The 25,137-nt window shown below is 29.2% G+C and overlaps 2 protein-coding genes across 12 annotated transcripts; one reads left to right on the plus strand and one right to left on the minus strand.

Moving 5' to 3' along the window:
* Positions 1–361: 361 nt before the first annotated feature.
* On the plus strand, positions 362–9,614 carry LOC100877775 (putative divalent cation/proton antiporter TMEM165). 5 transcript variants are annotated; one of them, XR_001096359.2, is made up of 8 exons: positions 362–867; positions 941–1,142; positions 1,405–1,580; positions 1,698–1,880; positions 1,984–2,089; positions 2,467–2,580; positions 5,236–5,274; positions 5,396–9,614. XR_001096359.2 is itself a non-coding variant. In XM_076530670.1 (7 exons), the coding sequence occupies exons 1-6, from the start codon at positions 733–735 to the stop codon at positions 2,541–2,543; spliced, it is 879 nt and encodes a 292-aa protein (XP_076386785.1). In that variant the 5' UTR covers positions 362–732; the 3' UTR covers positions 2,544–2,580; positions 5,236–9,614. The 5 variants fall into 5 exon arrangements, 2 of the variants coding, with proteins under 2 accessions (XP_076386785.1, XP_012143553.1); XR_013037855.1 differs by having other exon boundaries at positions 366–867; positions 2,467–5,020; XM_076530670.1 differs by having other exon boundaries at positions 5,236–9,614.
* On the minus strand, positions 9,261–24,973 carry msps (msps cytoskeleton-associated protein 5). Of its 7 annotated transcripts, none has more exons than XM_076530536.1 (33): positions 24,756–24,973; positions 23,520–23,725; positions 22,255–22,321; positions 21,987–22,180; positions 21,612–21,818; positions 21,393–21,512; positions 21,130–21,305; positions 20,834–21,057; positions 20,564–20,758; positions 20,250–20,430; positions 20,069–20,181; positions 19,775–19,985; positions 19,539–19,702; positions 19,292–19,443; positions 18,511–18,729; positions 17,983–18,166; positions 17,699–17,902; positions 16,607–17,611; positions 16,307–16,510; positions 16,093–16,228; positions 15,825–16,018; positions 15,528–15,736; positions 15,153–15,230; positions 13,533–13,703; positions 12,895–13,066; positions 12,667–12,825; positions 12,408–12,595; positions 12,156–12,318; positions 11,908–12,081; positions 11,679–11,828; positions 11,425–11,599; positions 9,830–9,976; positions 9,261–9,612 (listed from the first exon to the last, which is right to left on the minus strand). In XM_076530536.1, the coding sequence occupies exons 3-32, from the start codon at positions 22,309–22,311 to the stop codon at positions 9,855–9,857; spliced, it is 5,901 nt and encodes a 1,966-aa protein (XP_076386651.1). In that variant the 5' UTR covers positions 22,312–22,321; positions 23,520–23,725; positions 24,756–24,973; the 3' UTR covers positions 9,261–9,612; positions 9,830–9,854. The 7 variants fall into 7 exon arrangements, with proteins under 7 accessions (XP_076386651.1, XP_012143560.1, XP_012143559.1 ...); XM_012288170.2 differs by having other exon boundaries at positions 23,520–23,740; XM_012288169.2 differs by having other exon boundaries at positions 22,255–22,333; positions 23,520–23,740.
* Positions 24,974–25,137: the final 164 nt, after the last annotated feature.

The raw sequence follows: 25,137 nt of genomic DNA on the forward strand, positions 1-25,137 counted from the left end.
GGAAACGTAGTCTATGACAACGTAGAGATGTCACGTGTAGAATAATGACAGAGAACATAACTAGTAGTAAGACAGAGAAACACGCAAGGCTTTTTCTCATCACGGACAGAGTATATTTCCTTTTTTTGTGGAACAGAGTATAGGTAAAGGCGAATCTACTGAAGTTAGCTGAGATGCGCGGAACGAATATGTTCTTTTGACGAATGAGCTCAAAGCACAAGTAAAGTTGAGCATCACAACCTTTTGAACTTAGCCAAGATGCGCAAGAGAATGTGGATTTTCCCATGGCGGGAATTATGCAAGCCAGAATAACACAAACATCAATGGTGGTGGTCTTTCACTTGCACATCACAAAAGGAAGAGAGAAAGCGAATAAAGGGCAATGAAGGGAAGGAAATAACAAGAGTGGAATTACTCCACCGACTTACATAGTAGAAAGAGAAGACGTAACCAATACTGTTCTTCGTCTTTTATATCAAATTCAATGTCTCTCACCACGTGTAACTTATTTCCATATATCTATATGTTAGGACTTAGGATCTCAAAATCCGTGACGCATCGATATCATGCGTAGTCTTATTCAATCCAATTGAATCTGTAGTCGTTGTTGGTAGGGAGAAAGTAAACGCTTCACACTATGGTATTCATGTGTGTTTAGATTTATTGATAAGGTATTTAGTACAAAAAATTTAAGGTTAAAGCCCTCTGTATTATCGTTGTAAATGAAGAATAATGGGTTTAAACTTCTTTACGGTAAAAAGCGAAAATATTTTTCGCTTGTGCATAGTAAGTTATTTTGTTTTACCTATAGTGCCGATTGAAAGCGAACCGCAATATAATGATAAATTTGAAATTATGACGTCGATGGCAAGTATTTGATTTTGTTTTGATTTATTTGATAACGAGAAATAGCTAATTATATGTTTATTATGAATTTTAGATACCCAAGGATGAAATGTTAACACAAAATAAGGATAACCTAAGCTTTATACATGCACTTATAGCTTCTTTGTCAGTAATTGTTGTCTCTGAGTTAGGAGACAAAACATTTTTTATTGCTGCTATAATGGCAATGAAACATCCACGACTGACAGTTTTTGTTGGGGCAATAAGTGCTTTAGCTCTCATGACTATTCTTTCAGGTATTGTCATTTATAAAATTCTCATTAAACAATTTTATTTTTGGTATCTGCATGGCTTGTGGCAGTTGCCAGGGGCCACATGTTCGTAAGAGTGTTCAAATAAAAAAAAAATTACGATTTCAATAGATGCATAAGGATCTTGGACTTTACTCAGGACTTACAATATTGTTAAGATGGCTCTGATGTTACATATATATTAATTAGCAGTCACTGATAAAAAATGAAGTTAAAAATTATCATATTTGTTTTTGTTGATCTTCAGTGATTTTTGGATATGCTGCAACTATAATTCCACGTGCATATACGTATTACATTTCTACTGCTCTTTTTGCTTTGTTCGGTTTGAAAATGTTACGAGATGGTTATAAAATGTCTGTGACAGAAGCACAAGAGGAATTAGAAGAAGTACAAACTGATTTAAGGAAACGAGATGATGAGGTATTATAATCACAACTATTAAAAGTTTAGTATTGTATATCTTTCAAAATAATCATTTTGATATTTTCTGTTAATATTTTTTTCAAAACTTATATAATATTTAAATATTATTTTCAGTATGAAAAGGAAACAGGAAGTATATCAATACAGGATCCAGAGACTGGTGTTATAAGAAAAACTGCAAAAATTAGTGCATTAATGCTTTTATCTAGGATATTCCTTCAAGCGTTTACATTAACATTTGTTGCAGAATGGGGAGACCGTTCACAACTTACCACTATTATACTTGCAGCAAGAGAGGTAACAAATAGTATTATTTCAAATTAAATTTATGTAGTTTATTACAATAAAATAATGTACGAAGTCACTTAGAAATCACTTAGAAATATATTTTTACTTCTAGGATGTTTATGGAGTTGTAGTAGGTGGAATATTAGGACATATGTTTTGTACAGGATTAGCAGTATTAGGAGGTAGAATGATAGCTCAGAAAATTTCAGTACGAACAGGTAAACTATATTCAAATATATATTTCTATACATTAATGGATTACTATAGGTTTTGTAAAGAGAAAATTCAACCCTGAAACATATGATGTGCTCTCCTCTTCAACACTGTCCTTTCAGCTGAAATAGTAAGAATTTTACCATTCTTTGTTTTTCGTTTGAAGAGAGTGAAATTGAAGGAACAGCATTGGAAAAATGAGTGCACCATATATTTTGAGACTGGATTTCCCTTATTTAAGAAAGTCTGAATAACTGTGATATTTTAAAAAATATATAAAATTTATATTATAATAATAAATTCTTATATAAATTATTATAATATTAATTATAGATTAATGCAATTGAAAAGAATATAAACACAATAAATTTGTTATTTTTAGTGACCATAATTGGCGGATTAGTGTTTCTACTGTTTGCTTTTACAGCACTTTTTATCAGCCCTTCGGAAGATATATGAAACCACAGACAGTATTTACCTACAGTGTGTAACAAAAGTAAGTAACTACCTGGAGTTTGTAGTAAGAAACATTTGTGCATAGGCAAATATTCAACTTTACAAAACGAATTTTACATCTGTTTAAACAATGAAACGAGCTACATAACTATACTGATAATACTGTTATTAATTAATAATCTATTCATAAAAAAAGATAAGAAAATACGATATGCGATGATCGCATGATCTAAACACAACATATATTTCTTGATAAGTTTTTAATCTTTCTTATCTTGGAATCTTTAAAAAATGATTGTTCTATATTTTTGTGTCGGAGACAAATCTGTAAACTCGTTTTTTTCAGTATATATAGTATTTTAGAAAATCAAATTTGGAGAAAAATTTCAAATTTCCAACTTTAGAAATATTTTATGCTTTTATGACTGCAACTATGCAATCCACTTTTAATACCGAATTATTTTATAGAATCATTGTAATCAATGTAATTATTTAAATATATTTAACGCTATTTCTACTACGATTTTGTGTATACCTGTTTCGACCAAAAGGTGCCTTTCCACACCTTTTCTTTCGACTGCAAATAATTACCAAAACAGTTGGGATTTCAAATTATCAGTTAAATATAGATAATTTGGGGAACATATTTATTGATACATTAATGTGTTTTTATTAGAAATTACTTAATCACGTTGTAAATTCTAGCTTAATTCATAATCTACAAAATATAAATATAGCGCTGTACACTAAAATGCAACATGGCGGGAAATAAGCGAATATCAAGGTTATGCCGCAACTCCTGGATTTTCCATTACAACTGAAATCAGAATTCTCGAATCTGATTGTTAGTAATATGAGGATGCAAAATATTGCTGATATTTATACATAAAATGGTTTAAAATTAGGCACTGTCATGAAGTCCTTAAGGTGTCAAAAGACAGCTTATGGTTAAAATAAGTATATCATATGCGTATTTTCAGATCTAGAATAAATTAAAAGAAAATGATACCACTGAATTAGTTTAACAACTATCCTGTGAAAAGTCAAAAAATTAATTGTGGAGAAATGATTCAACTTCGAGAATAATTTTAAGTTAAAATTTGAAAGGTGTCCTTTCGCACCTCCTGGTAGAAATAGTGTTAAATAACAATTATAATAAAACAAGACTTTCGAAATATGGCGATTACTATTGATATTTTTTAATTTATTTTAAAAACTGCGAGAGTAAGGAAAATTCTACCGATATTATACGAAAGAGTAAACATTTTTTTAAAGAAAGCAGCAAAGTTGATCTTGAAAAGAAGAAGCAAAAAAATTCAAGAAAGAACAATCAATGTTACAACTCTTCAAGAAGAATGACTACTAGATTATTAACTAGATGATTAAATCATATATAATCTTAACTGACAAAGAAAAACTACTTACCAGCGGAAAAAAGATCTATAGTAGTAATGTTTAAACAATTAATTGCTGGCTTCATATTTTTTGTAAGGATTATTTTAAGAAAATTTATTTATTTTTTTAGGTTATGGTATTTTTTCCATTTCTTGTATTTTGTCACATTACTAATTGTTTATAGTACAAAATGTTTTATATTTTTCATAATTTGCAAGATCATGAAAAAAATGATTTTTTCTTGGAAAAATGATCAGGGCCAATACTCTTTTTTTATTAAAATAATAATAAATCAACAATGAAACTGTAATAATAAGATTTACTTTCATAAAATTTACCATTAGACTCAGACATATTATAAAAAATGCAATATTAATCAATTTATTTTCGGATATTTTATAATCGGGAAGAGATCAAAATGTTTAAATGCTAAAAATTTAACTTTTTGTGATCATGATCGTTTTTCTCTTGAAATCTTCATTTAAATGACTACAGTTTGTGTCTCAGTCGACTCAATAGCTGCAATTGCAAAAACAAAACATTTTCAAAATTGGAAATTGCAATTTTTCAACTATTATCTAAAAAAAAATATATGCACAACAAAAAAACGATCAATGGACTCATGTTTGCTACCAAAATATCGATAAAAATCATTTACTGAAGATTACAAGCTAATATAGATTAAAAAATTGCCAAGCAATGTACATCGTGGTAACTTTTGGAACAAGTACTCGTCTCGTACCGTGCATTTTTATCGTATTTTTTTTTATCGATTAATAATTAATCAAGGCTTTATCAGCATGGTTATGTACATGATTACACAAAGATTAAATAGATGTATAATTTATTTTGTAAATTTAAATATTTGCACTGATACACATTTTTTCGCTGCAAATTTCAGGTGTTTATCTACTTTTGTTACATACTGTATATAAGATGTTTCTAACGTCTGATCTAGCTTCTTGGATCTCAGAAACGGCTTCAAATGTGGAAAAACATATCAGATAAAAATTCAAGAATATTGCAGGGACACATGATGAAAACATGGATTTGATCTTGGATGACATTTTCATAGTCAAGCCAATGTAGTCAATATTTTTTTAAACAAAACTTTTCATTTTTTATTATATATTTTTTTAACTTACCTTGAAAATTTTTTAAAACTTTATAATGAGATATGTTTCTATTAAAAACTTTGCAAGTTATAAAACTTAAAATTTCTAATATTTCGACTTGAAAGATAATATATTCTGTAGTTAATTTAAATTTCGATAATTTTACTTGAATATTCTTTACATAGAACAATGAGGCAATTCAGTACAAAAAGAAACACGTAACTGTAAGTATATTACTTTTTCATACCACTTAATTTATCTCATTATTCGGTAGAAATAATATTAATTATTATACTAATATTAAATATTATAATAATATTAAATATTTTATATTTTATGTGAAAGTACTGGAACTTTCAATCCCTGTAGGTTGAGAAATGTTTAATGGAACCATACTTCATTTAAGTGCTTTGAAAAGCTCTTGAGATAAGCCACAATAATATGCAATAAAAAATGGAGAATTTCACTTAACCAGTTAAGTGTGTTTGACGACTATATCCGTCATGGAAATGTAGCAAAATTTTGTGTCATGACGACTATATCCGTCATGCGTAAAATTTTGCTAAAATTTGTTATTTAAATTGTAATTTTGGCGAAAACTAAATTATATTCGTAAATTGTAATGTGTTTAAAATGTTTAGAGGTCAACACGAAATGAAATAAATAAATAAAAAGTGTAAATGATTTGAGATGGATTCATGAATTCTTGAGAGCTAATTCGTCATCGCTCGATTCTCGCGACACACACTGTGCGCGCTTTGCAAAAAGATCGCCACAGTTAACTGGTTAAGGAAAGATCGATCGCAAAAACTTTACCTTGAAATTTGAAATGCTTTCATCACGTGTTTCTCTTAATATCACACAGGTATTTTGCGAGACAGTTTTCCACATCAAAAGCCATTTCTGAGATTTAGAGGGCTGAGTAAGACTTTAGAGACATTATTATACAGATGTGTTTAATGAAACATATATTATTGTATAAAATAAAATAATGCGATACATTCTCCTTATTTGAAAGTGTCTACACATAAAGAATGTAGCTACTAGCAAAACTTTAGAAAATTGTGAATTCCAATCGTATTTAAGCTTTTATTTTCCACGGACTTTGATAATAAACTTAAAATATGGCTTTCAAATTTTAATTTATGCAATAGAATTGCTTTCGGAATTTGTTTGAAATATCAATATTGTTAATACCGATCATTACATGTGTAAAATCTAACTATAAATAGTGTATTAAAATTAGTATAATTTCGAAAATTATTGTACTTATATACGTTTACGCGATTCATCATACTCTTATATATATAGTAAAGAAATCCGACAAGGAAACATATCGAACCGGGACACACCGATTTTAATAAAACTTATGTGAAAGATAATTCTTAAGAACATATTTGACACGTATTTTTTTTATCCGTCATATGAGCGTGACGCGGTCAGCCTATGTCGTGGCGGTGATTAAAACGCTCATACCTGCGACGCTTATAATAATTATTAAGAAATCAATTAACGGCATATGAAGAGGTATATAATGTCCAGAAGTTTGTAAAAGATTGTGAACATAATGATATTTTTGATAAAAATGCTGATTGCCCCTCATCACTGGAGGTGATTTCAAGTTATATATATATATATATATATACAGGGTGTTACCTGTAACGCTACTCACGATTTTTCTCCCACTTGCAGCCACCTTACGAAAAAAAGTTTAGAATAAAATTTGCAGGGTATGAAGTGCACAATAGATATTAGTAAAGCAAATTTTGAAAACAGTTTATTCTCTTGGCAAAGTCAAGGTCACCTTGGGTTTCTTAAATAGGAACATACATTTTTTTTTATTCATAGTTTTAGAGGACATCGAGACGAATTCGAAACATATATTACATTATATTTTTATTAACATATTACTCGATTTACAGAAGTGGAAAAATGTAAAGTACTTAGCTTTTGACTTTGGTAGGGTAACCATTATTTGGTTCCAAAGAGATCACTGAATGTAAACACGCGACTAGAATATAAGAAAAATACACTTTATTTAATTACATGTTCAAAATGTAACATATGCCGCCTTCCATCGCATAATATTCCAGTATTTTACTTCACATTTCCACTTCTGTAAATCGAGTAATATGTTAATAAAAATATAATGTAATATATGTTTTGAATTCGTCTCAATGTCCTCTAAAGCTATGAATAAAAAAAAATGTATGTTCCTATTTAAAAAACCCAAGGTGACCTTGACTTTGCCAAGAGAACAAACTGTTTTCAAAATTTGCTTTACTAATATCTATTGTGCACTTCATACCCTGCAAATTTTATTCTAAACTTTTTTTCGTAAGGTGGCTGCAAGTAGGAGAAAAATCGTGAGTAGCGTTACAGGTAACACCCTGTATAATAATCATCACTAAAAGCAACAAATTCGAAAAATACGTATTCTCTATTTTAGGCCATAGTTTACATACATAAAGTTGCAAAAAAAAATAGATCAACATTTAGTACAAAAATTTGAGTATGATTTCAGTCCTTAACTTTGAGAGTTATTTTCACCCCTTCAATGTGAACGATGACTGATAAAAAAAAATACGTGTCAAATATGTTCTTAAGAACTATCTTTCACATAAGTTTTATTAAAATCGTTGTGTCCCGGTTCGATATGTTTCCTTGTGAGTTGTATTTTTGTATTATAGCCTGCAGAGCAAATATATTTATATTTTCATTATTTGTGTATGAATTGTTGATGAAACAATTTATATTTAAAGTTATGGAGATATTTTTGTAATACAATCTGTTTATAACTACTGTATGAAATATTAATACAAATACAATTTTCATGAGTTATAGAAAATTAAAGAGGATTTAATATTTAATATTACAAAATTACAATTATCTTGTTTGTCCTCTCCATATTTTAATATTATCATAAAAAATTTCCTCTTGTTTTAATAACGTACAAAAAGTTTTAGTTGCCTAAAATATATTTTCTATAATCTGAAAAGTAGAAAATATACTCTGTTTTAAGCGTATTATCAATGCGTATTTATATTTTGTTTATAAGAAATAAACTAAGTGCAGGAGGCGCTTGCTATTATGTTTTATATTGCTTAATAATAACATTTATATGCTTTTATTTTTGCTAATATAATACTTTGAACTATTAATATAATAATACAAGTATATATTTAAATGATTACTTTTCATGTGAGAACCACCAAAATAATAATTAAGCTGTGGACAACAATGTAATATAATAACACACGTGGATTGATGTGATATTTTTATGTGTACTCTTCAGATTTAAATAAAAAGTAAATATGAATTATAAATAGACCTAATACATTTATTTTATTTATCATAATTGACTAATAAAACAAAAAGAATCAGTTTGACTGTAAGACATTTTATTGAATACTTTATATCAGAATATATACACAATCTATTTACACTACATAAGATTTTTTTAAGATTTTCGAGGACATTTATATTAAATTACTATCATTTTCATGTTCCTAATACTATACTGTTTTATTATGAAAAATTAAAGTATTAAATCTATATTCATATACAGTAAAGACTGGATAACTGCAACAAAATCGGGACCCAAGCGTTGCAGTTAATAGAGTCGAGGTGTCGATTTTGTGTTTACATTTGGCTCGAGCCGAGCGCTAAACGTAGGAAAGGATAGAGTGCGAATGAGAGAGGCTATTTAAAATTAAATTTTTAGAAAAGTCCGACGAGTAATGGCTTTTAGTTCCATATAAAATCGCATCTCAATACACTCGAAAAAACAAATAATATTACTACATAAACAAATGTTGTTCAAATTATGCCGTGTTTGGTCTTATTTTGATCAGGAAAATCTTTTTTACATTGGAAAAACTAATATTTAGCAAAACCAAAAAATAAAAACGTTTTACTGTTGCATTAGTATTGTCACATCGATACGCCGGTTCGGATTACATTACATACGCTGCTCGCTTGTCAAGTGTCAAGATTCAAGGGGGAACCCCCTAAGTAGTGCGGATAGTAAGGTTGCAGTTATCCAGTCAATCGTTTGTCGCAGTTATCCAGTCTTTACTGATCCATGATTACAAATAGAGAAGCATGCTGTTTATAATCTGATAAAATTTTAATTCAAGTTAATAACACAGGTTAATGAAATGTTTTTTTATAAATATGAAATTAACAAAAAAAATGAGCTCTTACAAAATACATTAAAGTGTGGATTTATTTTAAAAGAAATAACGAAATACAAATCTGCTATAAAATCAGTCTCTAAAGAGAGCATAATACTAATGTCTTATAATTTAATTCCCGTTTTCAAATATCAATAAATATAAGTAGTATACACGTTCATAATTACGTTAAGTATTGTAACACAAACTTTATGCAATGAGCATACATTGCTACTGAACATAAATGCTACAGTTAAGGTTGTACTGAACAGCATAACTTTACGTACATTAGGTACGAGATTAATATACATAATCTATATATTATTTGCTTAATATTTTGTTATATGTATTATTAATTTTTAATCCAGTTATTTAAGCACTGCAATCCTGTAAAATATAATTCACTCTATACTTCCTGTATATATAAAATGTATGAAATATTTGTAATTACTCAGTTTTTTATACAAAATAAATAACAAGAAGACAAGTACGAATAAATCTCATTTGTACTCAACTCAATTCAAATATTTACTCGTTATAAGGAGAACTGTGATGTTTTACCGAATTCTTAAATCAATATTAACATTAAATTTTTTATCCTTACCTAATAAATGTTAATACAGATGAATTCATGTTGGATTCGGTTGATTGGTTGTAGTTCTACATTGTGCTTCAGATGCTCGAAATTTGTCGAGCCTATTCAAGGGATCCATTAGACCTTTGTCTTCAGATCCAGCAGATTCAGCTGTCTCTGTAATACAGAAAAACTTATATTTATTATAAAAACTGGGAATGGATTCGAATCGAATTCACAGAATCCAAAACTTCATAAATTTCGAAACCCTCACATCTGACATCAAGAAAGCTTTTCAAGCTTATATACATTATCGACCTAGCTTTGTAGTTCTACAGTTACGATTAACTATTAACCTGCTTATATTCTGAAAAACAAAAATTATTCGCCAAATGTTGCAAACGAATCTTTATTCATTAGTTTGATATTTTTGTCTAATTGCATTCTTTTTTTTAGCGAAGTTTCGAGGTTTTGATGTTGTGAGAAACCCATTTCTAATAAAAATCTGTGATAAATACATATTTTGATATCTTAACGTTATATATAATTAAGCAGTGTTTATCTGTTTGTTTGCACACAGCTGATATATCTTACTATCTTATTATTCTCTATTATATCACCATTCACAATACAGACATACATTATGTGTTCAGTACTTCGTATTACCTAAGAATTATATAATATCATCATGTGTTGTATAACATCACCGAATTATATCACATATGCGTTCAATCACTGTCTTTTATAATGTTCGGCCGTGAACCGAGACCTTTGCTGCGACTAAGGGATTCATTACAGGATTCAAGTGATTCGACGCGGGGACCACCGTGAATAGCTTATACCTCGAAATACGGGTCACCGAGGAGCCTTTTGTCTATCAAGTCTTGTCCGGACCATTCTTAGCGTAAGCATGTGCTTGCATTAAATCAGCTAACAGCTATACCTTTCTTTTTTGAACAGTTTTAATAAACAAAGCATAGAGTTTTTCTTAACTGTCACCCTCGGAAACGCGAGGGTGTTCAGGCGATATTTCTACATCAAAAAGACAGTCGGACGTTGAATCTTGTGCGGATCGGATCGAGAGTCAAGCAGTTCTGTGTAACGTAACGTAGAATAACCATTGCAGGGTGGTTTGGAGATCAATCATAACACTATTCGAGCGGGACTACACTCCTCGAATAGATCATCGTAAATAACCTCACGCAACGTGGATTATAACACGAATCGAAACAACCTTGAGCGAGACCCTGTGCTCCTCAAATCAAATCAAACAACATTGAGCGAGACCCTGTGTTCCTCAAATCAATCAATAATCATACTCAACATATACACAACGTATACATACTCATTCACACTTTCACCGTTCAATCATTAACAAATATATATTTTGCAAGGGGTTTTTTTATGCCGCAAGGCTTTCTCCCCTAATTCGAGTCATTCGAGCCAATAAATTAGCATGATTTTTCAGGCTCAATTCTGTCTAAATAATTTTTATTTATCCTCCTCCTCAATCAAATTCATACATTACTTTGAAACACGAAATTTCTCCATGTTGGAAAGATTTCGACGATACATATAACATTACGCATTATATCGTGTGTAATAGCATTGTATGGTCTACTTACCTGTTGAGTATTGATTATTAGTTTGTGATATAAGATTTTGGTTTTTTCGTGCTTGATCAATATCTCTTAAACCTTGTTCTATAAAATCTTGGAAAAACTGATGCGATTTTAATAAGAAAGGTTGCACATCCGCTTCAGGATACTGTAGTTTAAAATCATATAGTTGCATTAAACCCTGCAGAAAATATTAAGTATAAAATAGAGCAATTATCATATCAAACACGTATTAAAAATAAGATATAATTTATTCGTACTTCTTGCGTATGTTCTTTAGATCCAATCTTTTTAAATATTGCAGACAACTGCTGGTGTGTGAACTTCGATAAATGTTCCTGAGTTTTGCCAGTGCTACTAAGTTTTGTAGATGTTTTTGGGTTGGTATTAATTTCATCTGCTTTAAAGGTCTGTTAAATCGTATTGTTAATGAATTAGAAATTTACTTTTCAAAATCTAATATCACGCAAAAATATTTAATTAACTAACCGCGATTAGTCTTATTAAATACGAATGTAGTTCTGATTCATTAGTATTATTTATTCGAGTTAGGTGACTGAGTATTGTACTGCCTTTTACGCGGGTCATACCATGAAGAACCGTTTTAATTGTTCGTAATGGTGTATCAGATTTTCGTTTCTTCCACCATATACTTGGATAATCCTAAAAAATATAAATTTATAAGTACCTTGTATATCCAAAATACTTTTGAGGAACATGTATAATACAGAGCATACTTTGAGGAAACGGTGTACTTCTAAGAGGATGGTATCATAATCTAAATCTGCAGCCCAATTAGGAATTGTTTTTACTATTTTCCATAAACATTTCATCACCAATTCTTCGTATTTAGAAGGAGCAGTAGATTCAGCACATCCATGAAGTAATTTTATTAAGACACTGAAAATTGAATATATATTAGCAATTTATTTCCAATGTAATCGAATATTTAAATAATCATAATATTAGTGCGGATCTGATATTTTTACCAAATAATAGTAGTATGATTTGAATTGTCTATTATTTTGCAGACAATATTATTAACCACACGATAATACGCTTCCGCTTGGTGTAAATGTTCGAATTTTTCCTCTGCTAACAAACTTATCATTTGATCGACGAGTTCCTTTAAATGTATTAATGGAACATTTTTCCCCAGAATTCCGGTATCGTAGAACTGAAAATAAGTGCAATTTTTATATAACAATAGACTATAATATTTTATAAATATAGATAATTAATTCTTACCGCTAATAAAACCATAAACGTATTTCTGAATCCTTTAGATATATCTGCTCCTCCTTGTTGCAAAGGATAGGTTTGCAAAAGTTTTAGTTGCATATTTATCGAACCAATAAATTTATCTTCTTTAGATTGCAAGCTCAGAATTTGGTGAGACTTTATAAGCTATAAAATAATTGTATATTACATATATGTATACATTAATGGTTTCAAACATAAATCCTAAATACAAACATTATCTATACTGTTCATTGATTGTATTGCAACGGTCAAATCCAAACTAGCCATCGCAAGAATTTTACGCTCAAGACTGTCTTCTTTACTAGCGTTAGTTGCAGCCATTTGTTGTTGAGACATTGTTACAGATTTCGAGACCAATAATTTTGGGGGAGAAATAGGAATCACCCTAAAAAAATTTATATTAATATATTATGCAAATTATTTATAAATATTTAATTTATTTATAAAATATATACTAAAATAATTAAAATTGAAATTATAATTTTTAAACAATAATATTAAAAAAGTAATTAATAATATTAATAATATTAATAATATTAAAAAAGTAAGCGTTATTTTGATACATGTATATTATGTAAGTAACACAATAAATCACTACAATTGAGGTTCACTATGGATAGCGCAGTTAGAGTGAAAAAAATGATGAAATGGACTATAATAAAGCCCCTTCCATGCAACACTAAATTGCTAAATCAGTGGCTTATTACCAAACATATGAAAATGTCTAAATTCCTATATTTGTTAATTTATACATTTAAGATTTCTACATTAGTAAATTTAAACATCTGACAATTCTAAGGTCTTAAATCTTAAAGATACTGTATTATATCAAATAAAGTATAATTACTTACGGTACGTTAGATGGTTTTACTTTCGGTGATTCGAGCAAATCATCTATATTAATTTCCAAAAGAACAGGATTGCTGTATTTCACTGGTGCATTTGTTTCAATTCTTCGTAAAAAGTCTAGGTCCAAACCAAACGGACCTGATACTTTAGGTTGAGTTGATGTTGAAGAATTTCTAAAAGTTAACAATTTTTTAAAATTACTATTTGATGAAGGCTGTGTAAAACACTAGCATAATATTCGTAACACATACATACATTTCTAATATACATATATACATATATTGCTATTATATATTACTAATATATATTAGCATTAAGTTATTATACAATTTAATTCTATTTTAATTAATCGATTTGTAAGTCACAACACTCATAATGTATCTACTGCTTCTGCAAGTTCAATGATTACTGTTTGTTAGGAAAAAGAAAATATTAACAAACAAAAGTAAAAGGAAAGAATAATTAAAAGAAAGACAACTATATATACGTTACAATAACGACAAAAAATGCATGCGATTATGCTACAAACAAAATAGATTGAGAAATTGATTTTACAATTGGATGTATCTTCAATGCAATGAAAAATCAGTATCATCTCCATAATCGTTTGGCGACACACGTATTGCTGGTACAATTTCTGAAGGCTATTTATTATTAGGTGAATGCAAAAGTTTTGTCGAATTTTACTGTAAATGGATAAATTGTGTTTTCTCAGTTAAAATAATTTATGCAATTAATTATACAGGGTGTTTCACTTAAATCGAAATCGTAAATCACTTTGAATATTTTTTTAAGATGTGGGCAATCAGTATTTTAAAAATCTAATAAATTGAACTGAGTTACTCCATTTTTACATTCTTTTAATTACAATTCATTTTTCCAAGAACATGGTATTATAAATTACTAAATTTGTCTGTATATTGATTACACGTTTCGATCATTGAAAACAGATTTAAATTTGCAGAAAGAAATACCAGTGTCCTTGAAAAATTTTTCAATATGATATGCACTTTAGAACCATTCAAGTGCTTTTTTATCATTTTCTCATATTTGTAATAACAAAAATAATTTAGATATTTAAGTGCAACACCCTGCATGAGCGGGTTAGCGTTGTTCTGGTAAAACTTAACGATCTTGCAACTGAACAGGGTTGAACATTTTTTTTTGAATTACTATTATTTTTTACAATTGTTGACCATGTTTCAGTAAAAATTGATGAATTCGCAACTACTAGATCATACACAATGTGATTATCAATGACAGAAGAATGTGAGACATATCGCTGAAGACAAAATCGCAATATCTTTAGCAAACCATCTTTCACAGGTTGGAATAAACATAGTAGTCTCCTCACACAGGTTTGTTACCGTATTTGTAATATTTAACCCTCTGTAGAACTTGAAAATTATTATTACTGATAGATGTTATTTGTTAACGTTCATTTTTTATCTACTTTAGAATTAAATTAATTCGATGAACCCTACCAATTTCTGTTCTGAATTACAGCCGACCATCCTCGTTACTAACATATAATACTTTAACGAGATCGTTTACTATTTCCACGAACTAATGTTAATCACACCATCTACATATTAAGAACACATCAAAACTTTTGCACTCACCCAACAGTATCAGGAGACATTTGTGCTTCATCAGATGATTTTTCTGGTTTTACATTTGTTGGCAAATCATTATGTGGCCTGAAGAATCATTAAAAAGCAAATTCATGCAGACATAAGTAACATTAAAAAGCAGTAAAATACAAAATAAAATAATATATTATGTTGAAACTATCGTACTGAATCATGATATGAATAATTTAATAATGATATTAAACTAAAATTAATTAAATACAATTAATAATATTAAATTAATTATGTGATTAATGTCATAAATATTAGTGCAAAAAGCATAATTTTATGTACATCATTGTGTTCATCATTAAAAAATATTAAAGTTAAATGTAATTATATATAATAAATATGTATTGTACATACAATTCATTTAGTTGAGGTTGGGGTGAAGATTGCGGTTCAAGTATTTCTTCATTTTCTTCTTCATAATCGGTTTTAACGTCTTCGTTAGAAGCGGCAGAAGCTGGATTTGAAGCAACTGTAAGCCTATTCGTAGAAGCTGATTTTGTTGGTCGATTTTTAGCAGCCCTTTTAATACGTTCATCTAGTAATGATTGATCTTTCTCGGATATCTAAAGTATAAATTAATTTTTAAAAACATCATAATCAAGTACAATTAATCTATGATTAATAATAACATATAATTTTAAAAAATATTACCTGGCCAATAAGTTTATATACTCGTTCTCCTTGAAGAAAATATGCTTGAACAATGCAATTTAATGCAGCATTTCGAACAGAATTATCACGATCCGCTATTTGTTTTGCTATTTCTTTTAAAGCCACAGAAGCAGAAGGTTGACAAACGGATAATCCGTAATTTTCAATAAGTGAACCTAACTGATCCAGACATTCTAAAAGAAATTATAAATAATTTCCTATTACTTAAGTATATTTTCTATGTTTAACTTGCTATAAGATTATATACCTGTTCTCTGACGAGCATTTTTAGACTTTAAACCTTCCATTACATACGAAAATAATTTGCTTACAGGATATACCAATGCTATTTGTTTAAACAATGACCGAACTCCATTACGTACTGCATCTTTTGGATCGCCAATCTACATAAAAATTTATCATACATTTATTTATAATATTCGCAAAAATAACATTAAGAAATAGATATACAAGTAATTTACCTTAATAATTAAATACGGAATAAATGATGCCGCTTCGTTCTCCAACATATGATATTGATCTTCTATTAATAAATTAAATACCATTCGCAAGTATTCTAAACCTTTTAATAATACTGAAGGGTTGGTATCGAAAAATCGTAACGTCAACCATTTAAGAATAAGATCCAAATTAGATACCAATGCTTTACTATTATCAGGCAGATCCTACGATTTATAAAAATAAAAATTAACCAATGTTACGATTAAATATTACATTCACTAAAAATGGAACTTTAGGATCTAAGTATTTTTATAAAATACCTCGGTTAATGCCTCGATGGCTTTTAGGTGGTATCGGAAATCTGAATGAAACATATTCGCCAATAAAGTTTTATTCACATTTGCAGCAGTCATAAGTTCCTTTAACAGTTCAACAAATTCTTCTCTAGGTGTTGTGAAATTCCATTTTAATACCTTTAATTTCTGTTCATTAATCGCTCTTTGATGTTTAAGATTATTAATAGCTAAAAGAGGACTTGTATCCACATCGTCATCCTTCTTACGTGCACTCCCTGGTTTCGAAGCTGATTGATTTTGTTTAGGTTTTACTACTGCTTTTGAAGCTTTCATAGCTCCGCCACTCTTAACAACTTTTTGACTGCTTTCTTCAGGTGCCGGCTTTGATGGTAAAGGTTTTTGAGGCAAGTTCGGAAGAGACTTATCTAATGCAGTAAGGACTACTGTTCTTGAACCAGGCTTTAACTTTTCTGTGTTTCTAGCCATCATTTCATAGGAAAGATGAATCATAAATCCTAAAACTGCTTCTTGAGCGAATTTCCGAACATCAGAATTACGATCCTCTAAATTACTGTACAAATGTGGAAGACATACAAGAAGTTCTTCTTTTGGAACTTGTTTCACAGGAATCAACGGCAACTTTTGTGCTAACCAATTCCAAACCTCTGCTCTAAGTATCGGTGACCCAGATTTTAATACATCTCCTATCATTTCTCCATCAAAAAATTCTTTATAACCACATTGATCTCCCCAGGTATTTATGCATGATATTGCTGCTGTTCTAATCCAGTTTTTACTATCACCCAAACACTGTATGAAACCAGGGAAAAGAACTCGAATGTGTTGTTTTGCCGATGGCCCCATCGCTAAAGCTAATGCCTGACAGATGCCCAAAGTCGACTGAGCTATTTTACTGTTACTGTCAACCAATCGTAATGCTAAACTTTGCGGTAAATCACCAATAGAACCTTTTATAAATTTTGCGTCGGAAATAATCGTGCTTATTTTTTGTAAACCTTCATTTCGTACCTAATTTAAATAAAAATTTAATTATTTAGAATATCAAATAATGAGATATACTATATTTGATTAATATAGGTATAATAATATGCCTACCTTCCAATTTTTATCTGCCAATTCATTAAGTAGACTTTCAGTAATTTGATTACTAATATCAACGCGTGGAATGAGATTAGTAATATCAATTTCACTGTTGCTACTGGATTTTTTGTCCATTTCCACATCGTTGTCATCATCACTTGTTTTATCCTTTTTATTTTTTAGTCCACGGATTGGTACTGGTAAAGATTCGCCGTTATGCTAAAATAAACGTAATATGTATCGATGATATCGTGGTAATAATGATGAACAACAACTTATCGTAATAATAAAAATTTTACCTTTTCACATTCTTGTTCGATTTGCTGACGTAAAGCAGGTTTTTCATTTTCGAAGAATGTAAGCAATGGTTTACCCATAAATAAATATAATGTACCTAACAATGTAATAGCTGAAGTACGAACTCCAGGATTTGTTACCGCAACTGCTTTCTTAATATTATCCATTAAAGATTTAACATTAATACTACAACATATACATATGTATATTTAATCTAATATATTTTACTGTTATTATTATTATTGTTATTAACATGTTCACTATCATATCACTTATATGTTAGTGACGCTTCAATTTGCAGAAAAGTTCATCATCCACATATCCATGATTAAAAATAATATATTAATTACTTGGAATGAATTACTTTAGAACATTCTAAAGAATTGTGAAGATAATATATAAAATTTGTTAAAATTAAAAATACTACACGTCTTGGTTTTTACTGATTTCAGTGTAGTAGCGAACATGTTTAAGTATTTATAATATTAATATACTTGCAAAACTTTTACTTAAAAAGGTGTACTACTTACACGCAACCAAATTCAATAAGTCCCCTGCACAGCAAGGTTAATGTTTCTTGTTGAACTTTAGGATTCTTTTGATTAAAGGCAAATGCTACTATTTCATCTGCCACATACTCAAAGCTCGTTGCTTCTGCTATTGCTAACAAAGTATCACCGGCAACGGTACTATTTTTTGCATCTCCTAATTTTTCAGTTATGTCCATGATGCAGTATTCACAAACAGTACTACAATGAATTATAACTAAATAATATAAATATATATACAGAGTGTCTTAGACCACCCGGGTCACTCAATTTTTTTCGTATACGCGTCAATTTTGAAAAAATGTATTTTTCAAAGTTAACGTACAACCGACATTATTATTACTCAAGATGTACAGTATGAAAATTGCATGGTCGAATTTATCTAATGCTAATGCCGACGATAACTTTTAAACCTTACAACTTAGCTACAAGAATATGTAATGAAAAAAGGAAAGTTCTATTAAACAAATTAAATGTAATTTTCATGTAACCTTAACAACACTATTCCAGGTCATACTAATACTACCATCGAACGCGTCACATAAAACTTTCATCTCAAACACTTCTCTTAAAAATGTCGCATGTATGAAAAAGTCAGGTGACCTGAATAATCTGAGACACCCTTTAATTGTTATTATAATATATATAATACAATATATACAAGATGTCTCACAAGCATCTATTGAAAAATTAAGATACTTTTTATAGATGTAATTAAGTTTTTAAAGCTAGAATTAAATATATAAAGAGATATACATCTTACGTTGAAAATGGAAAGTTTTCTGCCAAATATTTTACTATTTCTAGTCGTAATTTGAGAACTTGAAAATTTGTATCTTTGAATCCTGGTTTTTTTGCTAGAGTTCGCACTATAACTTGAGTAGGTACTTCTGTTGGATTACTTTGCTTTACAAACTATAAAAATAGCACATTAAGTTAGTACTTAGTACAATATTATGATTTCTATCTTAGCAATAATATAAAATATATCATAGAATCGCTTTCATTACCTCTAAAAGTTGTTCAACTACAGCTAAACGTGTCTTCCAGTTACTATCAACGAGACCTGATAGGATGTCACCTGGTAATAATTGCATAGCCATTTCATCTATTTCTTCAATACTATAATTCTTTTCTACTTGAAGTTTTGTCGCAGATGATTTTTTTGAAGCAGCTATGAAATGCAACGGGAATCAAGTGGTGTTTTTTATAGTAATAAAATACTATATCAAACTGTAGGACTTACCCAAATTGGTTAAAGATGACGAAGATGGCTTTTTATATGCAGCTTTCTTAGTAGTACTAGTATTAGGTCTTTTTGAAACTTTAACTTCTGCTTCTTTAGATTTTACTGTTGTTTCAATTTTGCATGGAGCAGTATTTGGTCTTTCCGCAACTACTTTTGAAACACTAGGTACTTTAATATGTATTACAGCCTTTTCAGCGCATTCTTTTATCTAATAAAAAGAATACAAATAAATTAATATAATCGGTATAAAAAATTATAACTTCCATACATAAAAATACAATCGAAAAATACTTTTGTCATTTTTAAGTTATCTAGATCTGTAAGGAACGGCATCATAGATTTTTCTCCAATTAACTTCATTGCTGTACCAAGAGCCTCTGCAGAACTGTCTCGAACAGTTGGATCTGTCATAAATTAAATAATAAAATAATAATTAAAAAAGCGATTTACAGAAATGCAATTTAAAACATACCTGGTTCATTTAAAGTTTTCAGAAGTATAGTAGTATAAGCTTTTAATAATTTTTTATTTAAGCTTGGTGGTGGTGTTCGAGAAAAACATCTTGCTAAATACGCCGCTGTTTCTGCTTTCACTGCAGGATTTTTGTTTTCTAATGCAGCAAGTGTATCTTCTAATATAACATCAATAGAAACCTAATACATGTGAGAAAAATGATCAAAAATCTATTCAACATAATACATACGTTATTGATGTAATTTAAATTTAAAATAAAAGTTCTAATACAATTATACTAGAATATGTTTTTATAATTCTGTTTCTACTTACACTGAGGAAAATTGCATCTGCAGCTTCTCTAAGTGCTTGAACAACAGTTTGTTTCTTTTCTCGAAACTTCTCCAAAATTGATGAAAGGCATGCTGTTGCATAAGGTTGAAATCGTTTTTTGAGACCAGTTGCTAGTCCTGCTAGACATTTTCCCGCGAGTGTAACGACTAATACATTTGTATCTTTAGAGATGATCTGTTTTTAACATTTAAAATATAAGTAAATAATATGTTTTGATAAACACGAATAATATGTGTAAATTACATTTACCTTTTTTAAAGCTCTTACTACGTCTCCATAATCACCATTTTCTAATTTAGGATTTTTTACAAGAACTTCTAATGCTTCTAAAGCTTCCTTTCGTTCTTGCCACTTTTTAGCTTCAATTTTTTCATAAAAATCTTTCGGTAGTTTAGAAAGTATATCAACAGGTTCTAACAATTCATAGGGATCAATATCAGGAATAGAACCTGTATCACCATCGTCTTTTCCTTCTGCAAAGCAGAAAACTTTTAAGTAAACGTGAATAGAGAACACTGATGTGAAACAGCTTTAATATTCTTTACCTTCACCAGTATCACTTGTAGAATCTACAATGCATGTTGATTTTGGTTTTTGAGATTTTAAAAATCGGGTTGGTACAACTTTTTCTTGTTTTAAATTATTAAACTCCGCTTCCAGTTCTGTAATTTGTACAGGTTTTAATGTATTCAACTGTTGTTTCAAAGGAGCACCTATCCACCTAAACATAAAAAAAATCTAACATAAAGTAGATATTCAAATTAATGATGATCATATCATAATATTATATAGTAATTAAAATCAATACCTGTAAATTTCAACAACCATAAATTTGCCCTCATCTCTAACAATTTTATCTCTGTCTTCAAGAAAACCAGGAATCTTTTTTAATAAAGGTTTTATGTTGATTACTTTTGGTCCAAATTGCCTATACAATTAAAGAAAAATAAAGAATCATATGGTAACGAACACAATTTTTTATATCATTTTATATGTACTAGTTAATAATATAAATAAATATTCTTACCTTAAAGCCAATGTTAAAGTTGAAATGCACGCAGCAACAATTTTTGGATTTTTTGCTTCTGTTCCTTTCAATAATTCTTCTTGAACGATTTCATGTTTTTCAATTTCTATGTACATTAACGTTATCTGTACTGCTAACTCTTTTGTTTTAGCTTTAGGCGCTGCAATACATTTTGTGACTATTCCATTCATAACTTCACCAACAGTCCTACAAGACAGTAATTAATATATTACATATATTTATATATTATAATATAAATTTATATATTATCTATTTACAACTTCCATGTGATTTCACATTGTAAAGTATATGTCAATGAACTTTGTTAATAGTAAAATAACATATATAAAAATAAGAATACAGAATAGTACTTACTTTCCTGCTACAGCAGCATTTTCAACAAAAGCTAATGCTGCTTCCAAACCTTTTTCTTGTGCAACAGCATTACTATCTAATACAAACTTTTTAATGAATCCCAAAAATTTGTTCCATTCAGGAGATTTTTCATCGTCAATACATTGAAATGTGTTCACGCATTCTTTATAACCATGTAATCGTGCCCTCCATAGCTATATAATATTAATACATTATAAAAATAATTTATAATATAACTTCCTTAACTTAATAATCAGCAATATATTACCTTATGCACACATCGTTCTTCTAATGGTAGCTTAACGTATTCTGTGTCTTGTTCCATGTTTTAAAACCTACAAATATAACTACTCTTGATATACTCCTAATCTTTTCACTGTCTTCATTTCTAATATTTAATAAGAAAATCTTATATACCATATAAAATAAATACCATTTCTGCATATTTTACATGATAAATTATTTAGACAGATGATTTAACAATAACATAAATTTATAAATATATAAAAATAATCAAAAATATTAGTTTCTAAATATTCACATTAAGGCGATCAGCCCTGATTTTGATAAGCTTGCAATATATTGTCAGGAAGGTCATTTTGGACAACTTTTCCTTATACATGTACCCATTGTTCTGCTTTAGTTTTCAAACTATTTGCATAAGATTGCTGCTGTTATTATAGTGAATACTGCGTGTACTTACATATACTTTTGCAACGACGGTGTTTTACCATGGGGTCGTCGTTTCTTTACTGTTTTTGTAAACATCGCTGAGACCGAAAATTGATATACAGGGTGTTCAGAGATTTACTAGCCACTGTTTTTCTCGTAAACGACTGATACGAGAAAAAAATAAAAGAGGAAAAAGTGATAGTGTTTTTTATAATCAACATCACAAAGTATATAAATTTTTCGTGTTTATACTATTTTTTGAGAAGCGAAGGTAATCTTCAGTTTTTTAAGTGGAATGGTATATATTTTTTTATATCATATGAAAGGGCGTATCGAAACGAATTCAACGATGTACCATATTATAACCTTGAGACCCATTCAGAGTCAAAAACAAGCGAAATATTTCAAATATTTCGTATTACTGTACTTACTGGTATTTCTTACTGATATGTTTACATTTCATGTTCAATGTGGTTTCCATTAGCTAGAAAGCACTTTTGGTGGTTTTATGTTATGATTAGGTCATGATAATGGTATTATGAAAAGTTCTCCAGAATACTGTACTTGACAATATGTCAAAGGTTATTAGAGCAGTCTTAATACAAATAATTACTGGATTCTATAATAATGTCTGGAAATAATATTCTTAACATATTTTAAGCTTATCAAAATTACAGCTGTTTCATCAAATGATAAATCATTTAATAATGAATTATTTAAATCAAATCCGTCCAAAAAACGTTTTTGGATCTGACCTCGTGACCCTATCCTGTAACAATTAATGCTTGACAAGAAGCACATGTTGTGCTATCGAAAGCATATGTTTAGAAGATTCTTTTGTACATCTTATTCTATGCTTACTTCTTTTCTTTAAAAATGAAAATGTCAAATGTGTTGAATGGTCACGACATATAAACAAGGAGAAAGCGAATATGAAATAGCTTCCTCTGAGCTTTCCAGTAAAAAGTTTATGTCTTTTGTCACTGTTTAAATTCGATAGAACCTCTGTCTCCTAGGGCTTCAGGGACCTCACTCAAATTCCAAGGAATTTCGGGGCCCTCAGGACTCTGGTTTGGACAGGTCTGATTTAGATAACTGATTTAATAACATCATCTTACAAATATGTATATGTAACAATTATTAATTAAATTATTATAAGGAAATACAAAAATATTATTTTTATGTAGGAATTATATAGGACACTAGGTAACAAATATAATTTATGATTCTCAGAACGCTTCTGCACTGTAATCAATAACTTCAACTAATGCTTTATACTTTCTAACATATTATATTGTTATTTGAAATATAAACAATACATAAAATTAAAATCATAATAATATTATTACAGTTGTAAATCAATTAGAATGGTTTATATATTATGTTTATAAAGGTCACAAAAACTATTTGTATAATTCTTAAGATGGAATAACTTGTTTAAAATTGGACGAAATCATTTGAACTTTTTGGAGAAATTGGGATTAATTTATTAGATGACATCTTTTCATTATTGTTTGAAATAACTGCAATTCATTGAAATTAGGAAGAAAGTGACAAAAACAACTTCTAACCACTTGAATAAATGTTGAAATCAAATAATACAAAAACAAAGTGACATGCATCATAATATGCAACAATCTTTAGGTTTACTGTAATTATAGATAGAAATTTGGGATTTTTGCAATTTTTAACTGTAACTAACAGCTACATTAAATAATTTCAATAAAATATTTAGAATGTATATAATTTATTTAAATCTACAAAAAGGACCTTTTCAATTGTGATTTCAACCAGCTGCAACTTCTTCAAAACAATGGAAGTACAATATTTAACAAATTAATTCTCCTGACTTTTCAAAAAGGTTCAAGCCGTTTGATCCAATTTTAGGAAAGTTATTCTGTTTTAAACGGTACACAAATACGTTTTGGTATCAAGCTATATGCGTATATGTTCCATGCAATATTAATTTACTGCTACAGATAATGTTTAACCGTAAAAATAAAAAATTACGAAGAATTTTATCAATCACAACAAAATATTTATCGAGTACTAGAATACAATAATTCTAAACATACATCGTTAAAAAACCGAACCTACCTTACAAAACGAGGGTATATCAGAATATCTTTTGACACGATAGTCAACCTTCTTGGAAAAATTGCCAATTTAATTCATTAGAATTATTCACGTAATTTGACTGTAAGGCCTACAATGATCTTTCAGCGGTCGTTAAATCTTTTACATTTAATTTTCAAATATAAATTCTAGCAACCTTCAAGACTCAACGCAAACAAAAAGACAACTGATCTTTCGAAACCAATGATGCGCTGTCGTGAGATTTTTGGCGCATGTGCATTAAGAAAATACTAGCAGCGTTTCAATGACGTGCTTATGTCCTTTAAATGTAAGGGTATCATTAGGCCCCAGATTAAAAAAATATATGGAAGAAGTTTTAGAAAGAAAAGATAGTTTCAATAAA

This window comes from Megachile rotundata, chromosome 1, assembly GCF_050947335.1.
Source record: "Megachile rotundata isolate GNS110a chromosome 1, iyMegRotu1, whole genome shotgun sequence".
NCBI classification, from domain to species: domain Eukaryota; kingdom Metazoa; phylum Arthropoda; class Insecta; order Hymenoptera; family Megachilidae; genus Megachile; species Megachile rotundata.

Excerpts from the sequence above, each read along its gene's own strand:
- LOC100877775 (XM_076530670.1), top strand. The coding sequence starts at position 733 with ATGGGTTTAAACTTCTTTACGGTAAAAAGCGAAAATATTTTTCGCTTG. Across the intron at positions 1,581-1,697 it reads TAAGGAAACGAGATGATGAG|TATGAAAAGGAAACAGGAAG; the intron begins GTATTATAATCA and ends TATTATTTTCAG. Across the intron at positions 2,090-2,466 it reads GAAAATTTCAGTACGAACAG|TGACCATAATTGGCGGATTA; the intron begins GTAAACTATATT and ends TGTTATTTTTAG.
- msps (XM_003704535.3), bottom strand. The coding sequence starts at position 22,311 with ATGGAACAAGACACAGAATACGTTAAGCTACCATTAGAAGAACGATGT. Across the intron at positions 19,986-20,068 it reads ATAACTTAAAAATGACAAAA|ATAAAAGAATGCGCTGAAAA; the intron begins GTATTTTTCGAT and ends TCTTTTTATTAG. Across the intron at positions 12,826-12,894 it reads CAATGAACAGTATAGATAAT|CTTATAAAGTCTCACCAAAT; the intron begins GTTTGTATTTAG and ends ATTATTTTATAG.